This window comes from Drosophila pseudoobscura, chromosome X, assembly GCF_009870125.1.
Source record: "Drosophila pseudoobscura strain MV-25-SWS-2005 chromosome X, UCI_Dpse_MV25, whole genome shotgun sequence".
Classification (NCBI taxonomy): domain Eukaryota; kingdom Metazoa; phylum Arthropoda; class Insecta; order Diptera; family Drosophilidae; genus Drosophila; species Drosophila pseudoobscura.
The window spans coordinates 61,501,008-61,523,770 of record NC_046683.1 but is presented as its reverse complement, the minus strand read 5'-3'; the positions used below and the strand labels follow the sequence as shown (position 1 = coordinate 61,523,770).

Below are 22,763 nucleotides of genomic sequence, written 5' to 3'. Positions count from 1 at the left end.
GGCGTTGTCTCCGAGAGCGAAGCGAACAAAATATCATATTTACCATATATCGGAATGTGTATGTGTATGGGAGAGTCGATGGGGTAGTCGCTGGTATATATAGTATAGTCGAGAGGGTTCGCTTTGTTTGGTGGAAGTAAACAGATTTCTTTATTTATTTTATTATTAATTTTTAGCTTTTCCATTCTCGGAGACCCATGGCAGAATATTTGTTCTTGGTTTTTTTTTTTATCGAATTACATATCACTAAATCACTAAAAATCAAAAACAGAAATGATTTCTTCCTATTGATTTTCTCCTCTCCTCTCTTCTCCGTTTTCGTTTTCGTTTACTTAATAGATTGGTTTTCTTTTAGAATATCGCTACGAGAGTTGGTTTTAGTAACCAAACACCAAATGTGTGTGTGTTGTTGTTGTTGTTTTTTTTTTAGTTTTCGACTAATCGTAATCGTTCGTTCTTGTGTGTGTGTTTGGTTTTTCTGCACAATTTCGTTAATTGCTAAACAAAAGTTCGTTTTTCTTTGGAGTATTTTTTAAAAAGATTCCTATGCATTCTTTTGTTTGTTAAGAAATTAGCAGGCAACTTAGAGAGTTCGAAGAACAAAAATAGTCAACACCATCAACCATCAACCATAGTCAAAATCTTCATAATTAGAGTAATCATAATAAATTTATCATACATACATACAAGCTCCATATTTATGTTTATGTTTTTTGTTTTTGTAAGTTGTTTACTTGAACTAATTTTAAATGTTTGATTTGTAATTTAGAATTCATTAATATACTTTGAGTTTCTGTTAGAATTTGCTAAGAGTTCATTTAGTTAGTTAATGCTCCAATTCTTTAAAGCCTGTCCTACACACACACACGTACACGTACATATACATTTAAATAGGGTTTTCCTTTGCTAACTTAGTTCTTGGAAGAAAGTTCTTTATTCATTGTGTAATTTCAATAAATTTTGATTAGTTCATTTATGACATTATCATTAAGAGAGATGATGAGAAACTGAAACCTTTTAGCTATATACTCGCAGATGGGGAAAATCACACGAAACGGTGAAACGGAAGGGTATACATATTTAGGTGGAGTTGAGTTTAAGTTTGCTGATGATAAACCATATAGGGGACAGCCGATGAAGATCATACCTACTAAACTACGGACCATTTAAAAAAAAAAACACGAATTTTTTAATAATATTTGTATAGTTTCCTCCTTGGTTTTTGTTCCTACTTTGCTTTCTTTCGTACTTTCGTTATATTCTGTCGTCTATATGTTATTCGTTTCCTTTGCTACACAAATCATTGGCTGTTAAAATCTGTTTATTGTGTTCTTTTTTTTGTCTTTTGTTGTTGGACCCCATGCAACTTGCTTGAGTTTCCTCCCGCCCGCCCTCGTTCCACCACTGGTATTTGAACTCCGTTTTGTATCCAATCCCCTGGGTATTCTAGTACTTTCGTCCAACTATTTTTGCAATTCTATGCTATTATTTATGTTCACTTTATTAAAACATACACGGTAAATTCCTCTAAAATGCTTCGGTTTCTGTTGTTTCTTTTTGCTGTTGTCTTGTCACCTATATAAAGTAAATAGTGTTGCATATATTATTATTATTATTATTATTATTATTATTATTATAATTCTTATACGGTTTATCTATTTTATTAACGGGTCTTCGCTAATCAAATCCGACTGCGCCGCCTTCAGAAACTGGGTTCGGTCGGCACTTTTATTTTATTTGCTATTTTTTATTTGGTTTTTAATGTGCTTTTTTACATTTTACACATTGAGAGATGTTTGCACTTGAATCCGCAAATGTTTATCGTTAATTAAATATCATTCCCATTCGTTAAACTCGAAAATCAGATTTTAGAGATTACACTTGTGTTTCGATTTTAGTTTTAGTTGGGTTTGTCTTTCTTTGTCTTTGTCTTTGTCTTTATCTTTTTGGCGACTACACACACACACATACAGGACAATGTCTACAAACGAATTCATTTTTCAATTCAATTTAGTTTAAAAACTTTTCAAGTTAGACTAAACATAAATCAACTTGATCTTGATTTGGATTTGGATGTGAATGCGGATGCGGATGCGAATGCGGATGCGATTGGGACTGCGGCAGATGCTGATGCTGATGCCGATGCTTATGCTGATGCTGAGGATTGGCCGTGTGCTGGCTCAGAACGAGGCCTCCACCAGGTAGGTGCCATCCATGGGCTGATTGTTTTGGCTGTTTTGAGCATTGCTGGCAGCTGGCATATACTTGCCGCAGGCCTAAACACGAACGAGAACGAGAACAAAGCGGGATTGCATTAGGGCTTCAACGTATTTCAAGGCACAATATTGATTAATGATGTCTGTAGAGTATACATATAACTGAGAGTATGAATATGGCTAAGAGACTAAGCGCGCGCCCAAAAGTCGACTTCACTTTTCATCAGAGTTTCTTGCGAGTCTGTGCGAGTCTTTTAGGCTGCACGCGAATGCTGTTTGTGTTGGTGTTGGTGTTAGTTGTGGGGGGGGGGGGGGGGGGGGGGGGTAAAATACACAAACAAATTCATACACAAGTAGGTAGAACAAATTCAACACACAAACTATATATAATAAGTATATGTTTACAGAGGGAGTTACAGAAAGCGGTTGTGAGACCCACCTGCAAATGCACTCAACCCCCAATTGTTGTGAGGCGTTGAGCCAAGTTGGGGATTATATGGTGGGCGGTGGTGGGGGTGTGGGATGTGGGGAGGATATATACAATAGTGCTTACCTGGTAGCGCTGGGAGCAACAGCGACCGCAGCAGGACTGCAGCAGGCCGGCAGCACTGTGCGTCGAGTGGGCGGGACTGGCCATCGGCGAGGGCGAGCCCGGCCGCTTCGGCTGTCCGTTATAGGGTATATCTAACTCGACAAATTCTCGATCCTTTAGTGGTTAGTTTGGTCAGAGTTTTTTGAGCATTGAGAGGTGTGTACAGCCAGAGAAGAATTTTACAAAGAGAAACGAAGAATACATAGAGTACAATATCTTTTTTGGTCTGTTTTGTTTTTTGTTTTTTCCTTTGTTCAGAGGTTTTTTTAGTTCAACAATTTTACAGTAAAGAAGGGCTATAGAGGGGTTTTCTTTTCGGGTGGGGTTTGGGGAAGGTTGGGGGAGGGGCTTACACACACGAACATAGAACACAGGACAGGGTTAAATACATACAAAGAAATATATAAATACTTAGAGCGAGAGTTTCCATCTCTTTCAAGTCAAAAACAACAATTAGAACATTAAGCGGGGTTTATGGGTACGGGGGACTGAGGGGAGAAAGGGTATTAAACATTTAAACGCTTAAAATTCTATAATGGGTATAGAAATGATGTTTTCTTTTTTTTTGTTTCTTTGTTGCGGCTCCTAAGCAATGACAATTTTACAATAACACAATAAACACTATAAGAACAATTTGTTAGACAGCCAAACGGATGGGGGCGCTGGGCAGCGGGCAGCGTGGTGGAAAGAGCAATAAATGCGGGCTTGGGCAAGGGCAGGGCAGGGCAGAGCCGAGCGGGACGAGGTAGAAGCAAGCGCCAGCCATTTTTCATTCGTTTTTCAATTGCTAGCTGTTAAAAACGGTTTCGAGCAAAGTGCGATTTTTCGTTCATTTTTTTCAGATTTCATTTGCAAGCTGTTATAAACGCGTTCACGTTTTATGCGTTTGTTGAGTGCGATTTTTCGTACATTTTTCTGATTTCATTTGCCGCTGTTAAAAGCGCGTTCGCGTCTATGGCCGCCCAAAAGCGATTTAGATTTATGACGGATCCTGTTTTATTTATTTGTGGTTTTAGGTGAGGAATTTGAGTGCTCATCAAGTGGTTTACGGCTAGACTACTGCTGTGGAGCATACACATGAACGGCTAGGAGCCGAAACGCACCGAGTATTATGCATTTATAATGAAAAATATACCAGACAACAGAGTAGCTCAGTTTGAAACGGCAATCTACCACTTATATTACGGTTATGAACCAATTTCAAAACAATAAGGCTGCTTTTAGAGGAATTTTCAGGAAATCTTCATCCAAATTATTTAAACACAAAAGTTATACGAAAACAAATTTTTAACACAATCAGAGCATATTTAAAAAAAGATTCGGTCTAGAATTGCTCACTAATAAAATGTAAAAAAATAAATTGAATAGTTAAATGGACTTTTTACGAGTATGACCACTTGAGTGGATTTCCATCCACCCATTTTGGCCACTTGATGAGCTAGCTCTCAGCAATCCGAATTGTTTATATTTTTTTGGGATGGGGTAAAGTTTTTAGATTTTGTAGTTTCTTGTTTTTCGTTTTTCGTTTCGTTTTGGGCTTTATGTTGACAGCAATCGATTGCATATGGCCAAATGGTCGTTTCCGAATCTTCATGATATCATGGGGGTGGGAGGGCTATAGCATTCTCATATCGTTCGGTTCAATGCTGTTCGGTAATGACCTATTCAAAGAACTTGAAACAGAACAGAGCGCATAGCATTCAACACACAAATCGTTTGCTTTCAATAGAAGGAATCGAAAAACAACATATGTATGGACGTACAACCAAGAAGGAAACCAAGAAAAATAAGAATTGAAAATCATAAAAATTAATTGCAACGCATAAACGATAGATAGAGATAGTGAGTGAGTGAGTGAGTGAGAGAGATAGAGCGATAGAGATAGAGAGCAATAGATACAGAGATACAGAGAAAGGGATAGAGTTAAAGATAGAGAAATATGAAGGAAGAAACAACGGAACTGAGGTACAAACCGAAAGCACTTACTTTTCTGAATTAATATTCGTTTATCAAAGGTATAGACAATTGATTTTAATTGCGTTTTTTTATTGCTATGCATTATATTTGGTTGATTCTGCTCTTGAAACGCTTGTGCGAAAAACATGACACAAATGGAAAACTTAGAACATATTAGACTGCACAACTTAAGAATTGTACCCCCACCCCACACATAAGAACCGAAAATATAATAATTATACATAAACAATTCGTAAACAAAAGTACGCGGATCTCATACAAAAGATTGGCATTTCAGTTCAGTTCAGTTCTCTCTAGGGTTTTTTGTTTCACGAGCTTCACGAGCTTCTCGAGTTTCATAAATGGGAGACTCGCGCGGTTTCTGAATCCCAATCCCAATCCCAATCCTTTTTCTTTTCTTGTGGCCTCATGACAGGACTGCAATGGGGCTCTGGTAGTTGTTCTTGCTGTGGTTGTTGTTCTGGTTGTTCGGGTTGTGGTTGCTGTGTGTGGCTTTGTCATTGCTTGCCTAACGAGCTTGAGGCAAAGTGTATAACTTTGGACTATTACAAGGATGTTCAAATGTGGCTACATCTGTCGCGGGAAAAGTCCAAAAGAAACAAACGGAAAATGTACAGAGAAAGTTTGTGATAAGTAAATGAAAATCAAATGATAAGAGCAATTAATAAATGCGCGATAGAACCATAAATATATTTATATAGAGAGAGATATATATAGAGAGATGTAGAGAGAGAGCCAGAGAGAAAGCCTTGGATTGCCACATCGATTATACGCACCGTTGTCTTCTCCAGACATCTCAACAAATGGTGGTGCTGCAGCTCAAAGATATCCTCATCCCTATAGTTGTCATCCAGCTCAATGCCCGACTCCTGGGCCGCCCATCTAGCCTCGGCGGCCTTCTTCTTGTTGACAAAGGCAGCTCCCGACGAGGCCTTGGCAATGCGGATGCGCGCCAGGCGAGCTTTCTGCAAGAGCAACAAGAACATTCATGAGTTATGCGAATGCTGAGAGGAGGATCTAGCATTTTCTCTTACCCGCTGTGCCTTGCGCTTGTCCGACCGCTGATTCTGGTGATAGATTCTACTAAAGTTCGATACGATAACAGGTACAGGTAAGGCGATGACCAGCACACCGCTGAGTGAGCAGACGCCGCCCACTATTTTGCCAGCTATTGTCTCCGGCACCATGTCGCCATAGCTGGAATGGTGTGGAAAAGTGTGAAAAGCTGAATGAGTATCATATCCGGAGGTGCAGAGTGAAAGAGTGCGACTTGAACTTACCCGAGCGTCGTCATGGTGACTATGGTGTACCAGAACGCCGCCGGAATCGATGTGAAGTTTGTGCCGTTCACATTCTTCTCGGCATAGAACATGACGGTGGCAAAGATGATGATGGCCATGGCCAGCGAGAAGACGAGGAAGCCCAGCTCGCTGGCGCACGACTTGAGCGTGTAGCCGAGGATGCGGAGACCCTGCGAGTGGCGGGAGAACTTGAAGATGCGGAAGACGCGAAAAACTCGCAGCGTGACGAAGGCACCGCTGACGTCGTCGTTGTCTGTGATGCCCAGACCGATATAGTAGGGCAGGATGGCCACCACGTCGATGATGCTCATCACGGAGCGCACGAACTTGCAGCGATCGGGTGCGGCGAAGAGCCGCAGCAGATACTCGGCGCTGAAGATCATTACGCAGGCGGTGTCCAGGCAGAAGAAGACGATCTTGTAGCGCTCGCCGCACGGCAGGGTGCCAGCCCGGCCCGGCCTGTGTCCGCACGGCACCGTCTCCACCACGTTGGCCATCACGGAGACGGCGATGAAGAAGCCGGTAACGTAGTAGAAGACCAGGGCGCTGGTCGACGTGTGCGGATTCTCGAAGGCACGCCACATCTTTTGCCGTATGTTGGTCAGCTGCTGCAGGTTCTGATCCCCGTTCTCCGACAGTTTGTCGTCCATGAGGCGCTCGGCATTCTCTCGCTTCCGGTCCCGATAGTCCTCGTAGCAGCAGTCACCAATCACGTCCGGCATGATGCCGAAGAAGGCCAGCTCCTCGTCATAGCTGGTGAGGCATTCGTGTTTTGGATAATGCAGCTTGCCCGTCCGGTAGTAGTTGAGTATGTGGCGGAATATGTCCGGATCCCGGTCGAAGAAGTACTCTTTACAGTCCTCGTCATAGAAGAACTCCCGCTCATTGGAGCCGAGCAGCGTGTCCGGGTACTTCTCGAGGGTGTTCCTCCAGGTCTCGAAGCGGCGGCCGGATACGTTGATCAGCAGCTTCTCGTCGTCCGTCTTGCGTCGGTCCTTGGGCACGGGGGGCGGTGGCAGTGGAAGGGAGGCTATCGGCACCCAACCGATGGCCGCCGCCCGTGCAAAGGGAAGCCAAGCGGCGACCGAGGCCATGCTATTGGGTGGAATGTTTCAGTGTCCCGGTTGTCGTGCAAAAGTGGGTGGCTCTCGCGGGCTATCTCTCACTCTGTCCCTTCCCTTTCCTTTGCACTCTGCTCTTAATCGTCCTGTACTGTTGTCCTTTTTCAGGGTCCTATCTACCTTCTCCTATTATTTTCTTTGGCAGTTGAGTTTGTGCGGGTTGGTGGCGGGGGCTGGGAGAGCGGGGGGACTTCACTCTCTCTCTCTCGTTCTCTCTCTGTTTCTATATATGATTAACTCCTAAATTAAAGCTTTTTTCTGTTGTCCAGCTCTTCGTCGGCTTCGGCTTCTGCCTCACCTTTGCTCTTGCTTCTGCTTTTGCTTTTGCTTTTCTTCTTGCTTATCCTTGAGGCCTGCTTATTGTGTGATGCGTGCATTTTTGAACTGCTTGCCAAGCAGTGTTTTATTGCTTAAACTTATTGCTGTCATTTTTGCTCTTATTGTAGTTTTTGTTGCTTCTGCTTCCACTGCTTCTCCGTCTGCTTCCTCTGCTTCTGCTTCTGCTGCTCCTGCTTCTGCTGCTGCTGCTGGCTCTTGTTTTATTGTTCGCCGCGGGGATATGAAATGTTTCCTATGTGTGTACTCTATCTAAGTTTCGTTGTGCAGCAGCACTGCAAAAGAGAGATGGAAAGAGAGTTGAGTTGAAAAGTTTTTGCGGGAGTTTTAAAACAAGTTGTCACTGGGGAAGGAGCCGGTGGCAGCGCGGGGGATGCCATAGCTCAACGAAAAGTTTTACACACACCCATTCATACCCAAACTCGTACACATGGAAAAATGTAATTACGGTTAAAAGTTTGTCTGCCATTTCATGGTGTAACCTTATTGTGAGCAAAAGTTGGTATTTTTACTATTAATTAAGAAAATTAAAGAACACAAAATGAAAACTTTTAAGGAATAAATATTGAAAAACATCAAATGTATGGCTTTCAAATTATAAGTTTTTATTTTAGTAAAGGATGACATTATAATTTATAACTTGTTTGCTTTTCAGGCATTTAAAATGTTTTCCTAATTTCCATTTAAACAATAGACCATTAATACTTAATCTACTATTGAATTCGTGGAAGCTATTAACCCCTTAAGAAAAGCATTTAAGTGTGGGCTGGCATTGGGTATAAAATACACTCACATTTGATTTAATTTCAAGAAACTGTTTGTAATTTCACTTCAATCGGATTGTAAAGTTTATGGGGAATCCCAGGCAATAGAATTTCGGACTTTCTCAAAGCATAAATATTATCATAAATCTGCGGGAACAATACAATAGGAATACACACACACACACACCCACACCCACACCCACACCCAAAGAACACATCGACCCACTCGTCTATTTCTCGCTTCACTTGTTTATATTATCAATTTATCGCAGCCCCCTCATGGAACCTCATTCCCTCTCTGGATATACGTACATACATATATAATGATTCACAGCAGCAGAAATCGACAGACAACGCCATTCAATGCGTTTTCGGGCATCGTTCTGTCTAAATATTTAAACGAGGCAAACACAATCGAACTGGGGGGAATCGTAGAGAAGGGTTCTGTTGCTGTTTCTGGTTCTGGTTCTGTTTCTGCTGGTTCTGCTTTACGAGTCCAGCAGCTGAGACCATTTTAATGGTTCGAACATACCAACGGAATGACCATTCGACTGTCTTCCATCTGCCTAGCTCTGGGTTTCTCTGGTGTGGTTGGGACTCTGGTTTTGGTTCTGGTGCTGGTTCTAGTTGGGGATTGTAATGGGCATGGGAATGGCCCGTCAATGAGTGGATGGGATAAGATGGGATGGGATGCGTGGGTGTCTTTGGTGGCTTGCTCTGCCAGGCGCAAAGCACAAATTTATGTGCATTTCTCTAGACAGTAAACACCCTGCAAATTTCCTTTAGGCCACAAGTCATTTTGCCAACGACAATTAAAACGCAAAAACTTTTGCCATCGTCTCTGTGCTCCCACATCTCATCGGTCTCCGCCCCCCCAGTGAGGGGGAACTGTGACAAAAAGTCATTTGTTTCCATGAATGTCAGGGCATGGCATGGCTCTTGAAGTCTATATAATGTGTGTCTTTGATTTATATAATATTTATGGCTCTGCCACTGGCACTAGCAATGGCACTGCCAAGACGGTTCCACTGGCCAAGTGCACATCGAACTTCATCCATTTGTGGTAGTAGAAGGACCCATCTATATCACCGAATGGTGGGCAAGAGTGTTTCCATATTCATGGCCGCCTGTCACATCCCTGACGGCCCCTGAAAAGGGGTTCAGCGGGAGCCTAGAGCAGGAGAAGATATTGCCATAACAATAGCCATTAGGAGTTATTAGTTATTTGATGGCTGATTTGAGCCGCTGAGACACGCCATGGCCACAAGGAGGAAAGATAAGGTTGGACAAGGTTACAGGGCTCCTTGCCTCACGTGGATTAATGGGTATGGGTTTTTGTTTTTCTTTGGCTTGTTTTTGGACTACTTTACATGCGAAATGCATATTAACGATTGTAATTCGATTGATGGCTGTCAATACTTGTTTGTCTTTCGGAAAGTGATTATTTATTTTGTAATTTACTTGCTGTTTTGTTAGTTTTTAACATTGCTGTACACCACCATTGAGCCCATTCATGTCCATTGATTCAGTACCAATTCGAATTGATTTTGTAACATTTCAGGTCTGTCGTATCATTGATATCATTCAAGAACTTAGCCCTTGCATTTCCTCAATAGCTTTTACCTTGCAGATAAGTGTGGGAGATCCATATGTACCATGCCAATACGTTTTTGAGTACATTAAGCGATGAAGAGTCAAACATGCTGACAGTTTCCACCTTCTTTGGACCCGCACCGACACCCACGAGCAGAAACCCCACTCCCCAATGAAACCACTCCACCGCTCCCCCACCAGTGTACCATATCGGATGCCAGAGAATGGCAGACAATGGGCCATGGATTCGCCCCAGAGGTCCGTCGTGTCAGGCCTTAATGTTTTAATGCCACATTATCCTATCAACAATGTTCCACTATGGATTGACGTTCGTCGTAGTCGTTGACCTTGCCTTGGTTTTTTCGCCGTGGACGAAATGGAAATTAATCAATGCCGTTTTCTCTGCCCCGTCTCCTGTCCTCTGTCCCCTGTCCACTGTCCACTGTACTCTGTCCTCTGCCCCTGCTGACGTTGATGTTGATGTCTGGATGTCGTTAGGTTATACAAGGACCAGGATCCATTCACGTATTCTGTGCGTGTTGTGTGCCATCAAAATAAATTGTCAAACATCAAATGGGTGCAGTGGCAGGAGGAGGAGCCCTCCAGCAGCCCCAGAGGCAGAGAGAGAGAGAGAGCGCGAGGCAGCAACTTAGGGCCGGGCCGCTGGCAGAGAGTCAGGGACCAGGGGCTGACGTTGACTTCCGCTGGACTAAAAACAAAGGCGCCACATGTCCTTATTATATTTCTTTTTTCGTCTTTCTGTAGGCTTTCATTAATTATTTGCATAGTTTATTTTAGTTTGCGAGCAGCAGGGCAGAGCCATATTATTCGCCAGTTAGTTGGCTGCTGCCTTTGGGAACAGTCCGTCCGAACAGCGTCCGTCTCTGTCTCTGTCTCCGTCTCAAGGTTAGACTTTTGTTGTACCTTTCCACGAGAGTGGGCGGCGCAAAAATGGCCCTGCATACATCTGTCCATCCGTTCACACTGTGCTCCCATCAACCAAGATTGTAGATCATGAGTGGGAGGATTTGGACGCGGTCTTGGCTCTTGCGACAGGCCAAATAAACATTTCAATCAAATTCAAATTCAAATTGAAGGTGAATTGAATGAACTTTTCGTGGTTCAATATTCTGTACGAGAATATACAGAAGAACGATGAACCGTCTTAAAGTTTATTTCGTGGTACATTTTGTTGATGACAGAAGGTCTTTTTTCTGACCTTTATATAGAATTTTTGCTGATAGAAATATAATCTACAAATACGAGGGAATAGTGTTGAGCGATTATAAATCAGATATTTCCCAAGGGAAATTCTAATTGATGTCCAAATAACTCTCATTAAATTTTCACACACATTTCCATAGCATACTTATCCGAACTGAGTAAACACCATAAATATATAAAATATTCCCCCGAATTCATTCAGATAATTATCATCTGTCTGTGCCTTTCAGGGCATATCAACTTCTTTGCCTTCTCATTACAATATTTCCCTCCACTTTCACTCTTCTCGGTTTCCTCTTTTTCTCTATTTTTTGTTTTTTTTTTTGCATGTTCCTGTTGTTGTTGTTGTTGTTGTTGTTTATTATACGAGTATGTATGTAGGCCCTCAAGCTCCCCTCGGGACCATTCCATTCAATTCGGGCGGCCCCAAAATGCTAGTTAGGCATTAATGTACGAAATACACGAAAAATCTACGGAAATCCTGTGAAATTTTCTCCTGCTCTTGCGTGGGTTTCAGTTATTATGATGACTTGACTTTCCTCTCTCTCTCTCTCTCTCTCTCTTTCTTTCTCTCGCTGTGGCACTCTCCCACTCTCTTTATGTTGCTCTCTTTTTGCCAACAAAACGGAAGCTATTCCGAGGTACTATATGGAGAAGCCAGTTCCATTTTGAAGCCAATTGCAACTTTGAGGCCAAATACTAAATTGGCAAGCATTTCCAGATCATAAACGCAATTTTATGGCCTGTTGGTGTGCGGGTGGGGGGAGGGTATTTTCCATTTTGTATTTTTATTGCCAATAAGTTAACAATGTTTACTTTTAGTTGTTCGTTTTCTATTTTTAAACAATCACAACAGAATCTCCCCTGCACTGATCCAAGCCCCAGCCCCCATCATCAGACCAACATTATCCATATATTTTTCCTTTCTTTTCTTTTGTTTACAAGCCATTTTTTTCGTTGTATTCTTTGGGTTAAAAAGAAAAATGAGAAATATACGCGTATACGTAGTATGTGTGTGTTTTCAAACGGGCAAAGAGAAAGAGAGAAACAGTGAAACAACGAGACCAAGTTTTTGTGTGTGTCTGTGTGTGTGTATGTGTGTGTGTGTGGGTGAAAGGGAACGAGAGAGAGCATCTTGTGTGTGTCTCTGCGCCTGCTCATGGGACCCTGGGCACCCGCTTGGGCTTAGGTTTTGGTTTTGCTTTTGGTTTTGGTTTTGGAGGGGCCTTAGGATTCAGATTGGGATTGGTTCGGGTCGAGTCGAGTCTACGAGTGGGGCTACGTTGTCTCGGCTCAACATCAAACATTTTTTGCCTTATGAGCAGTTTATAATTTTCTCTTGCCTTTTTCCCAACCATCTATGCTGCTTGTGTCTGTCGCTGTCGCTGTCACTGTCGTACAGGTATTAAGTAGAGGCTTATGTGTCCTCCCACTAAGCACTCGATTGAAGGTGTCTCCGGCTCGAGGTGTGTAAGGTGTCTATTTGGCAAGAATTTCAAAGGCATTCATTTGACTTATTGCCGATTTTTGCAAATTGATTGAAATTAATTAGTTTCCATTTGTAATTGCAATCAATGGGAAATTATTGCTTATTGCTGATTCAATCATTTGCATGTTCAGACGAGTAGGAGGATGCACGTGGATAAGTCACGTATACAGCTACAGCATCTATAAATAGGTTGATATCGTCGCCTGCCCAATGTATGTAACTAATGTAACGCATGGTTTTCTTTGAGATTGAATGAATATTTTGACTTGGGAGACTACAGACTTGTGAGACAACAATATCTATATATATTATATAAATATACAAATTTTTCTGAATATTGTTTGAATTCTATGAATTGAAGATCTGTTTTTATATCTTGACAAGATTTGATTGAAAGTATTTAATGGTAAATATAGTTTACCTTTAAGCCCCAAATTAATTAACCTTTCGCAATTATTCAGCAAATTAATAAGCTGATATTCATGTCAGCACAATATCAAAAGTAATATGATTCATTTTCCCGAAATGCTTTAACAAATTGATACCTTTATATTTTACGAGTGGTTCCACTTATGTTTAAAATTGTATTTTATATATATCCTTGTATTTCTGCGAAGGGAACCTGCTGCGTATGCTTATTATTAATTTAAAACATTTTCCATACGTCATGTGGTGCCTGAGGACAATGCTGGAAATGGGGAGAATTCGATTACTCGCACAAGTTGATTTATTATTAAAATTGCGTGTACCACACAAGTATTGGCCAATACAAGAGATCGAAAGCCAAGGCACGTGCAACGTATTGGCTTACATAATGAATGGCCGTTGGGGATGGACAATTGGGTGCAGAACACTGGTCGAGACTTTCATGTTGCTATTCAAATTAATTGCGAAACTCATAAAAAACTTTAGAGAGTTTTGGCTATCAGACCGCCAGAATCGCCAGCATCGGCAGCTGGAGCCAGCCCTGTGCCCTGTGCCCTGTGCTCTGTACCCTGTGCATCCCATAGAAAAACCCCCCAAAAAGTTTTCTAATGGTGGCCCTGACTGAAGGGCGGTCTTAGAACGTGCAAGTGACCCAAAGGGCGGGCGGATGGGTGGCTCTGCCGTACAGGATATGCGGTGGGGTGGTTCTAGGGCCAATGGGGTAATTTATGTAGGCCCGCTAAGCTCTTCCATGCGTGAAATGTGATTATATCTGCGTATAAATACGCAGACAAGTGTGACCGTTCGCATGTGTATGTGCATGTGTGGGGGAGAGAAGAAGAAAAGAGTGAGACAGTAACAGCATGTGTGATAACCACAGATGCGAAAGCGGTCTAGCAAATGCATCCGATAAGGTATTGAAAGGGGAGCGCAAGGAGAAAACAAAAGGTTAAATCTATTTCAAGCAAAATATAGTTTTTAGAGTTAATAAGAGGGGGGAGAAGCAGATAGGGATACATAACGAACAGACTTAACAGAGCACTATCAAGGTATGTAAGGGGTATAATGAGAAAACACTACCTAACCACTCCAAGTCCACTTCAAACCTTACTGAAACCTCCCGAGCCAGACCCACAGAGCCCACGATAACAGTAGTGAAAGCATTGTTGCCGATTTCTACCCAATTAATCGAGAAACGCAACAACTTTTGGATACCTCTAGCACTTCTAAAATCGAATGCACACATCTTAAAATACATAAGCCAAAGGACAGCTCTCCAATAAAATCTAAATCTGCAACCGCAAAACCACTCCGAACCACTTCGGAATCTATATAAATAACCGTACCATACAGTCCGCCAACCCACCTCGCAGACAGCCTTCTCCTCATCCAGAACAAGAGAGCACATGGCCATTCCCTGCTGATAACAGAAACAACAAATGCAAGCAGTGCTGCAGACCGCGCTGCCTTAAGCTGTGCATTAAGCGCGTCATCACACACACACACACCATCCCACCCACACTCCCGGACAGAACAAAGCTGTGTTCGTGTGTGTATATCTGTATAACAGTGCGGCTTTGTTGTTGCGCCAAAAACCAAGCCAAGGCTTTTTCGCACGTTTTACGCCAGCAAAATGGACCGACAGATGGATGAACGGACAGCGCTGCTGCTGCTGCTACTGCTGCTGCTGCTGCTACTGCTGCTACTGCTGCTGCTGCTACTGCTTTCTCTCTTTCTCTCCTACAGACGACCTTCACTTTAGCATAACAAGAGCGAGGGAATAAGCTACGGACCATTACTGATTTTCTACCTTCGCAAAGAGTATTTCGATTTTAGACAGATTTTTGCAAACTCTAAGAAGGAGGGATGTCCTTGATCAACAGCAATATAAGAGCCATCAGCCTCTATGGAAACTATAAATCAATTTGTACTCTATCTCTATGAAACTTTCCATTAAGAATAGGTATTTATGATAACCAGATTAGACCACAATATCGTATAGACTTGCATACAACTGGCCATAGTTACGATCGTTTCAATAACATGTATCATTACAAGCAAATCTATGGATCCACTATCTCAACTAAATTAAAGCAGTATATCATGAGGCTGCCATTGGACCGATGTATCTGCAAGGCTATCAGAATGCCTTCGACAACTTTTACAGGCTTTCATTTCATTGTGGCTTGCTAGCTGGCGAGATGGATGGATAGATGAATATATTAATATCATAATCGTGGGCGGAGTGGGTGGAGTGGGTGGAGGTTGGTGCTGAAATTGAGGCCTAAATAGGCCAGATATGCAGCTAAAACAACTGCAACAACAACAACTTGTTGTTTTTCCTGACTGCACGCCAAGCAGAGCAATTAAAATATGTTTTTTTAAAAGCTTTTTTTTTGTCACTCAACAAGGACATCATGGGCGGCATTTCGAATCAGTAGTACTCGTATATATGTACACATGTGTGTTGTATGTATGCATGTGTAATTTTTGTTGGTATTTTTTGTACACTTTTTTTGTTTTTTTTTGTATTTTTATGGGATTGTCGTGCGTTCGCCAGCAGCCAGCAGCAACATTCGCGGATACACACAAATGAAAATTCACAAATCAAAAAAAAGCAAAAGAATATTGCCACACACACACACACACACACACACAGACACACTCCCACCCACAAACATACACATACACACACGAAAGAGAGACGGCGAATCAGGCAGGAAAAATTTCTCACGAATGCCTGCTTTTTTATGGATTTTCTGGGCAGGCAATCTGCTTTTCCTGGTGTATTTTTGTGGATAAAAAAATGGGTTTATTATTTTCTACGTTTTAATACTTTTTTACCAGCAGGCACTCGTTTGTTGATCCTCTCTCTCCGCTCTTTTCAAAGGAGAAAGAGGAGGCACACGCTTACATGAACGGGGGACATACACACACACACACACATACAGGCACACACTTCTGGGGCTTGTTACATTTTACACTTGTCGCCTCTTACACTTGCTTCGTCGTTCCGTTAGCCGCACCACACTCGCCTCCACACTATTTAAAAAAACATTTCTTGTACATTTTTCTCTTTTTCAGCTTGTAGCTTCTTTGGAACGTTTTTCTCAGCTTTTCTCTGCTTCCCTTTCTGTGGCTATTTTTTTCTTTTCTGGCTTTTCTATTGCCTGCACGCACGATTGCCACAAAAATTTGGGCACAACTGCGTCCCGCTGTGGGCTCTGGGGGCGCTGCTCCGAGTTCAAATGCTCACGACAAACTGAAAGTGAAAAGCGACGGCGCCTCCGACGATGAGCATCAATCCGGGACACAAAACGTACGGCGGAGTCGGCTCTCACGGAGTCGGCGCTCTAGACCGAGCAAGTGGTGGCCACCGAAACGAAACAGATGTTGCTCGGTTGCTCGCTTGCAGTGTTTTCAAATGCATTTGCTAGGTGGAACACTGCACATATACTCATAAAATATTTATTCCATTCACTTAATACAAATTAGCTTGAGTTTACAAATATCACTGGATATCTACCAAGGATGTGGATGTGGTTATACCAAGAAAAGAAAAAAGTCTATAAATATCTCACATTTCCATTTCAATCTAAACGAACTTCTCAAAGAAACACAAGAAACAATTAACAGTGTCGATATCTATGCGAGTGGGGGTGGTTTTCGCTTCTATTTCTGTTTCCTATTTTGTGGAAGCTGGGGCTGCTGCTCCGCCCTCAGGCTTGAGCTCATTGAACTGCTTGTGCCATTCCAGATTCATCTTGGACACTGACTCTCCTCTTTTGGCAGCTTGCTTGCCGCTGTAGACCATGATGCCGCAGCCAATAACGGTCAGGGCGATCATGATGTTGGCCAGGCGGATGCGCATTTTGTTGCGAACACGTTCCATTTCATCCTGGCTGCAAGCATAAGTAATGGTAACTAGTATTAACCACCTGTTACTCGAGAAGCACACATACCTGACGAAAGCTGGGACTTCAGCCTGCGACTTGTATTTACCGCTCCATACCAAGAACCGTTTCTCCATTTCGTTCGGCTGGTGGTTCTTGATCGCCTGTCTCAGGGGGTTGGTGGTGCCAAAGGAGCGGCGCAAAAGGCTGCCAATTAGCGCAGATTTATTGAACATGTCTGTTGTTATGATTATAAAACTTTATGCAATTTTGCTAGTGCAGTGCACTTATCGATAAGAAATACGGTCTTACCCTCAGGAATATACCGAAGCATACCGTCTGGTTTTCAACATATACCTTAAATATACCGACGAATTATTTGTAGTCATATCCATCATATACACGAAAATTATGAACCTTGAAAAAGCAGATCAGGTGAAAGATTTCGTGGTCATTTTGGAGAGAGCATGGATCAGCAAGAAGGATTTACAAACGGAGGCTGAGTTTTTTCAATCATAATGAACGAAACGTTAAGGTTTACGGTATATTTTGAAGTCAGACATTTTGAATCGGAAAAAAAGCTTTTTTTAAATGACTACGAAAATGACAGTAAAGAATGATCTTTTATTGAGGAAAATAGGGTTTTGTTACTTTCTTCATTGGTATACTACGGTATATTTTAAAAAAATAGACGGTGTCTTTCTGAGCCAAATAGTATGTCGGTTATCGGTAAGTCCACCGGTTCTATCGGCTCATACACGCAACGCAAAAATGAGTGGTGCGAGCGTTATTTTGAATTATTTTGCCAAGAAGCAAAAGCCCCATGGGCAAATTGCAAGGTTTGTACGAACCTCGCCTCGGCGTGATTTTTTTCTTCAAGCTATATTAGGAAAATGGGGTGGATTTTAACTCGTATGCGTTGGATTCTTGAATTGGAATGCCTCTGGTCCATACCCTCTTTTTCCTCTCATTATGTAGCAAATGTGTAGTTACCGTGCAGTCACCGTGTAGTTTCTTTCTCTTTTCGCGTGCGTGTAAAAAAATCATTAAATCAAATAAATCAATTTTTTCTGCGTGCCGCTTGCATTGGATATTGGATATAGTGATAGCCGTGATCGAGGTCAACTGTAGGATCCAATTATCCAACACAACACAGGCGAAATGAGCGAATACACAAAAATTCTGCAGCGTGAGTTCCCAGCGATAGACTCGGAATTGGTGAGCTATGTTGTTGGAGTGCTGGCCGGCAGCGTGGAAGATTTTGAAACGTGCGATGATATCTTCGACGCTGTGGGCGATATCCTGCAAAGTGTGGCCGGTGACCGGCCGGAGGAGAGTATTCGGGACATATGCGAGGAGTTCTTCAACATAATGAAGAACAATAGCACAAATGTGGAGCGGAAGGTGCTGAATGCCCCCGTAAACATAGAGGAGATGGCCAAGAACATGGAGCGTATGGACATGGATCTGCAGAGCATATGGGTGGTCAACAAGGATGGGGCCAATGTGAGTGTGAAGCCGACCAGAGTCGAAATCTAATTGTCATTGCCAATCTCGATCTCCCTAAAGAAAGTGGACTCGAAGAAGCTGGAGAAGGCGGAAGCCAAGCTGCAACAGAAGCAGGAGAAGCGTCAGGAGGTGAACAAGCATGGCATGATTCCCGTGGCAGTGAAACTGCAAACGGCTACCGCCTCCCAGGTTACCAATAAGAAGAACACTAAATTGGATCAAAAGGGTCTGAATCGTTCCATGGACATCAAAATTGAGAACTTTGATCTGGCCTTTGGCGAAAAGTGAGTCCAAAAATAATCCCCTAGCGCCCGCACCCCCAAGTTGGATCAATCATAATGTTTTTTTTTTTTATCACAGAGTACTCCTGCAAAATGCGAATCTGCTGCTATCCTTTGGGCGCCGCTATGGTCTGGTTGGACGCAATGGTCTGGGCAAGACCACCATGCTGAGGATGATTGCAGAACGACAACTGCAGATCCCCTCACACATCTCAGTGCTGCATGTGGAACAGGAGGTGGTGGGCGACGACACGACCGCCGTCGAAAGTGTCCTCGAGTGTGATACTGAAAGAACGAGGCTCCTGACAAGGGAAAAGGAAATCCTGGCTGCTCTAAACAATGGCGTGCAGGATACGACCCTGTCCAATGAGCTGAGCGAGACGTATGCTGCCCTGCAGAACATCGAGGCAGACAAGGCGGTGGCCCGTGCATCTGTGATACTTAAGGGTCTTGGCTTCGACGCTGACATGCAACTGCGGCCGACCAAATCGTTCTCCGGTGGCTGGCGCATGCGCTTGGCCCTGGCTCGTGCGCTCTTCTCAAAGCCGGATCTGCTGCTCCTCGATGAGCCGACAAACATGTTGGACATCAAGGCCATCATCTGGCTGGAAAATTATCTGCAATCGTGGCCCACCACGATCTTGGTCGTATCTCACGACCGCAATTTCCTGGACGTAGTACCCACGGACATTGTACATCTACATTCCCAGGAGCTGGAGGCATACAAGTAAGATACATATATATGTGGATAAGCGGCTGGCTAACAAATCTCATTATCATTCCGCAGGGGCAACTATGAGCAGTTCGAAAAGACCAAAACGGAGAAGATGAAGGCTCAAAGGCGCGAATACGAGGCTCAAATGGCTCATAGAAATCATGTCCAGGAGTTTATTGATCGTTTCCGTTACAATGCCAATCGTGCCTCATCTGTACAATCCAAAATCAAGATGCTGGAGAAGCTGTAAGCCTCACAAATAATCGTGTCCCCACAGTTGAGATATATCTCTTTTCCCCTCCCTTACAGACCCGAACTCAAGCCCGTGGAGAAGGAAACGGTCGTCACGCTCAAGTTCCCAGAGGTGGAGCCACTAAATCCCCCCGTTCTGGCCATTTCTGAGGTCTCCTTCCGCTACAATCCCGAAGACCCTTTGCCCATTTTCAAGGGTGTCAATCTGTCGGCCACCTCGGACTCGCGCATCTGCATTGTGGGCGAGAACGGAGCGGGTAAATCCACTCTGCTCAAGATCATTGTCGGCCAACTGAGCACCATTCACGGCAACATTGTCCTGCATCGCGGCCTGCGCATTGGCTACTTTGCCCAGCACCATGTGGATCATCTGAATATGAACGTGACGTGTGTGGGCGTCCTGGCCGAACTATTTCCGGGTCGCCCCGATGAGGAGTACCGTCGGCAGCTGGGTAGCTTTGGTTTATCCGGACCCCTGGCACTGCAGAGCATTGCCAGCTTGTCTGGTGGACAAAAATCACGAGTGGCCTTAGCAAAGATGTGCATGGGTAAGTGGGGGAATATTAAATCTATCTCAATCTCACAATCCTAATAATCATTAAACGGTTCAAATTGATTCAACAGCGGAACCCAATTTTTTGGTGCTCGATGAGCCTACCAACCACTTGGATATCGAGACAATTGATGCCTTGGGCAAGGCCATCAATGCCTTCAAGGTAGATTTCATCAAACTACGAGTATATAAAAATGTGAAGCCCATTGTTATACTTTCAGGGCGGCGTCATCTTGGTCTCTCACGACGAGCGTCTCATTAAAGTCGTTTGCAAGGAGCTCTGGGTGTGCGGCAATCGCACTGTTCGCGCCATCGAAGGTGGCCTGGACGAATACAAGCGTGAGGTCTACAAGGAAATCGAAGCGAATAGTTGAATTGTATTGTATTTTATTATCCAATGAATTTGTGAAACAGACTAGCACTAAATTTATAACAATATGTCCGTGACAAAGAAAACACTTCGGAAATGGTTCAACAATGTTTCCAAAGATAAATCTTCATTGTGGTTTTCCTAAGCATCGTTCGATTGTGATCAAGGCTGACTCAGTTTCCGGCGAAGCTCAAATAGCAACAGCGTCAGTGCGGATGCCACATTCAGGCTATCAATGCCAGCTGCCAGGGGTATATACACGCACTTTCCCTTGCCTCCCACTAGGTTCATGAAGCTGTAAGAAACAGTGTGTAAGTCTTCACATGACTATTGAGATCAAAAATCTCTTACCTGTAGGCTTCTTCACTCACGCCGTGGCTTTCTCCGCCAATAATGAGCAAATTGTGGGATCCAATCTGTGCGATGTCTGCATAATCGATGGCCCGGCGATTGGCCAGCTTCTCCTTATTGCTCTCCGCTATGAAAACATGGCAATCATCAGCTGCATCGGCAGGGATGGTCATGGAGAGCTCCTCCCATGAAACATCGTCGCGTATGGGTACGCGGAACTGACCGCCACAGCCGCCGCGCAGGGCCTTCGACTCCCAAGGATCGCAACAGCCGCGGGTGATCACCACTTGACTGCAGGGCAGTGCGGCGCAGGTCCTTATAATGCTTCCCAGGTTATTGGGCTCCCTTATATTGTCACACACGACTGTAATGGGCAGGGGCTGGCTGCCAAGCCGCTCTTGCTCGGCCAGGTTTTTCTCCAATCCCTTCTCCGAGGGCCGATCGAAGACGGCCAACAGGCCAGGGGGCGTCACCAACGAGGACCAAGTCTTTAGGTCATGTTGTGGCACTTTGTAGATCTTTGTGTGGGTCTCCTGCTGGGCTTGGGCCACTTCCTCTTTTAACAGGGCCAACTGATCTTTCTGGCTGAATATGAGGGTACTCATTTTGAGGCCGCATTGCAGGGCCTCCTTTATGAGGCGCCTGCCCTCGATGATTATCTGCCGGTTCTTGTCGCGACGCTTCCTGGACCGCACTGTAGTCAATAGGGTGCTGGTCAGCGGATCCTGCAGTGTGAGACGCACAAACTCCAGATTCAATTCGCTGTCCTTGATAACTGCTGCTGGGACTGGTGTTGGTCGTGGAGCAGGCGGAATGCTGAGCTTGGGTGGCGTCACAGAGAAACTCTGATCTTTCCCTTTTTTTTGGGGTTTAGCTGTTCCCTTATACCGATTCTTGCGTAAAGCTTCCCGCGTGCTAACCGGCTCATGCTTTAACAAGGAATGCTCAAAGAGATTGGCCTCTATATCCAGTGCATCTGTGATGTCGTTTTTGGGAACACCTGAGCTGCTCGATCGCAGCACATTAAAGTTGTTCACATGCCTTAAATTTGACTGAAAAGAGCGTTTTAAGATGTTCAAAAACATTATTGGGTTTTTCACTTGTTGTTGGCAGTGCTGCCAGTTTAGCATATTTCAGGTTATATCTAGCATTTTTTAGTGTTATTATATCTAAAATTTGCAAAATTCTTATTCAAGCAATTTAGCTTAGACATACATTGCTTCGTTATTAAAGACCTACCTGTGCTATATTTTGTCTTTTTTAGGCTTATTTACTTCCAGCTTTAGTAAGTTTTGGCACATTTTTTTCGAATCTAGCTTGTATTAACCCTGAATTTTTGGCAGCCCTGGTTGTCATTTTAAAATATCGCATACATGCAAATATCGAAACAACATAAAAAGGACTGTTTTGTTTGAATCGAAAATCAAATATTTGGCGCAAATAAGAATTAATAAATATAATTAAAAATTTCATTCTTTATTAATAATAATTCATTATTAATTGGTTAATTAACCAACACAACTTCAGTGCGTACAACGCGCTTGCCAGGTGGTTTGTTGAGTTTTACCTCGCTCGCGTCCGCCAGAGCACGCACACTGCACGAGGAAGAGTGAGATAGAGCTATGAAAGATTTCATTTGTTCCTACTGGCTATAATACTGATCCGATCTGACTCAGGCTCCTTGATCTTTGGATTGCCCATACGGAAGGCCCTCTCCTGGCTGGAAGGGAAGCCGAATGGCTGATTTTGTTGGATTTTGGGAGTTAGCAATAGATAAACAATAAAGAGCAAATGTTAAAG

General features: G+C 43.4%; 4 protein-coding genes across 7 annotated transcripts; 1 reads left to right on the top strand and 3 right to left on the bottom strand.

The window, feature by feature from the left end:
• Positions 1-297: 297 nt before the first annotated feature.
• Positions 298-16,330, bottom strand: Shal (Potassium voltage-gated channel protein Shal). 4 transcript variants are annotated; one of them, XM_033385080.1, is made up of 6 exons: positions 16,038-16,330; positions 6,066-7,818; positions 5,820-5,982; positions 5,562-5,750; positions 2,770-2,922; positions 298-2,276 (listed from the first exon to the last, which is right to left on the bottom strand). In XM_033385080.1, exons 2-6 carry the CDS (start codon positions 7,178-7,180, stop codon positions 2,181-2,183), a joined length of 1,716 nt encoding a protein of 571 aa, XP_033240971.1. In that variant the 5' UTR covers positions 7,181-7,818; positions 16,038-16,330; the 3' UTR covers positions 298-2,180. The 4 variants fall into 4 exon arrangements, with proteins under 4 accessions (XP_033240971.1, XP_033240972.1, XP_015044033.1 ...); XM_033385081.1 differs by having other exon boundaries at positions 16,107-16,330; XM_015188547.2 differs by lacking the exon at positions 2,770-2,922.
• Positions 16,331-16,493: 163 nt separating this feature from the next.
• On the bottom strand, positions 16,494-17,257 carry LOC4812245 (UPF0389 protein GA21628). Its single transcript, XM_001352917.4, has 2 exons — positions 17,002-17,257; positions 16,494-16,941 (listed from the first exon to the last, which is right to left on the bottom strand). Exons 1-2 carry the CDS (start codon positions 17,166-17,168, stop codon positions 16,725-16,727), a joined length of 384 nt encoding a protein of 127 aa, XP_001352953.2. The 5' UTR covers positions 17,169-17,257; the 3' UTR covers positions 16,494-16,724.
• A 638-nt stretch (positions 17,258-17,895) lies between these two features.
• LOC4812553 (ATP-binding cassette sub-family F member 3) lies at positions 17,896-20,736 on the top strand. The gene is made up of 7 exons (XM_001352918.4): positions 17,896-18,438; positions 18,502-18,725; positions 18,802-19,449; positions 19,510-19,683; positions 19,747-20,237; positions 20,314-20,405; positions 20,464-20,736. The coding sequence occupies exons 1-7, from the start codon at positions 18,094-18,096 to the stop codon at positions 20,614-20,616; spliced, it is 2,127 nt and encodes a 708-aa protein (XP_001352954.2). The 5' UTR covers positions 17,896-18,093; the 3' UTR covers positions 20,617-20,736.
• LOC4812466 (rRNA methyltransferase 3, mitochondrial) lies at positions 20,613-22,116 on the bottom strand. The gene is made up of 2 exons (XM_001352919.4): positions 20,964-22,116; positions 20,613-20,907 (listed from the first exon to the last, which is right to left on the bottom strand). Exons 1-2 carry the CDS (start codon positions 22,091-22,093, stop codon positions 20,775-20,777), a joined length of 1,263 nt encoding a protein of 420 aa, XP_001352955.4. The 5' UTR covers positions 22,094-22,116; the 3' UTR covers positions 20,613-20,774.
• Positions 22,117-22,763: the final 647 nt, after the last annotated feature.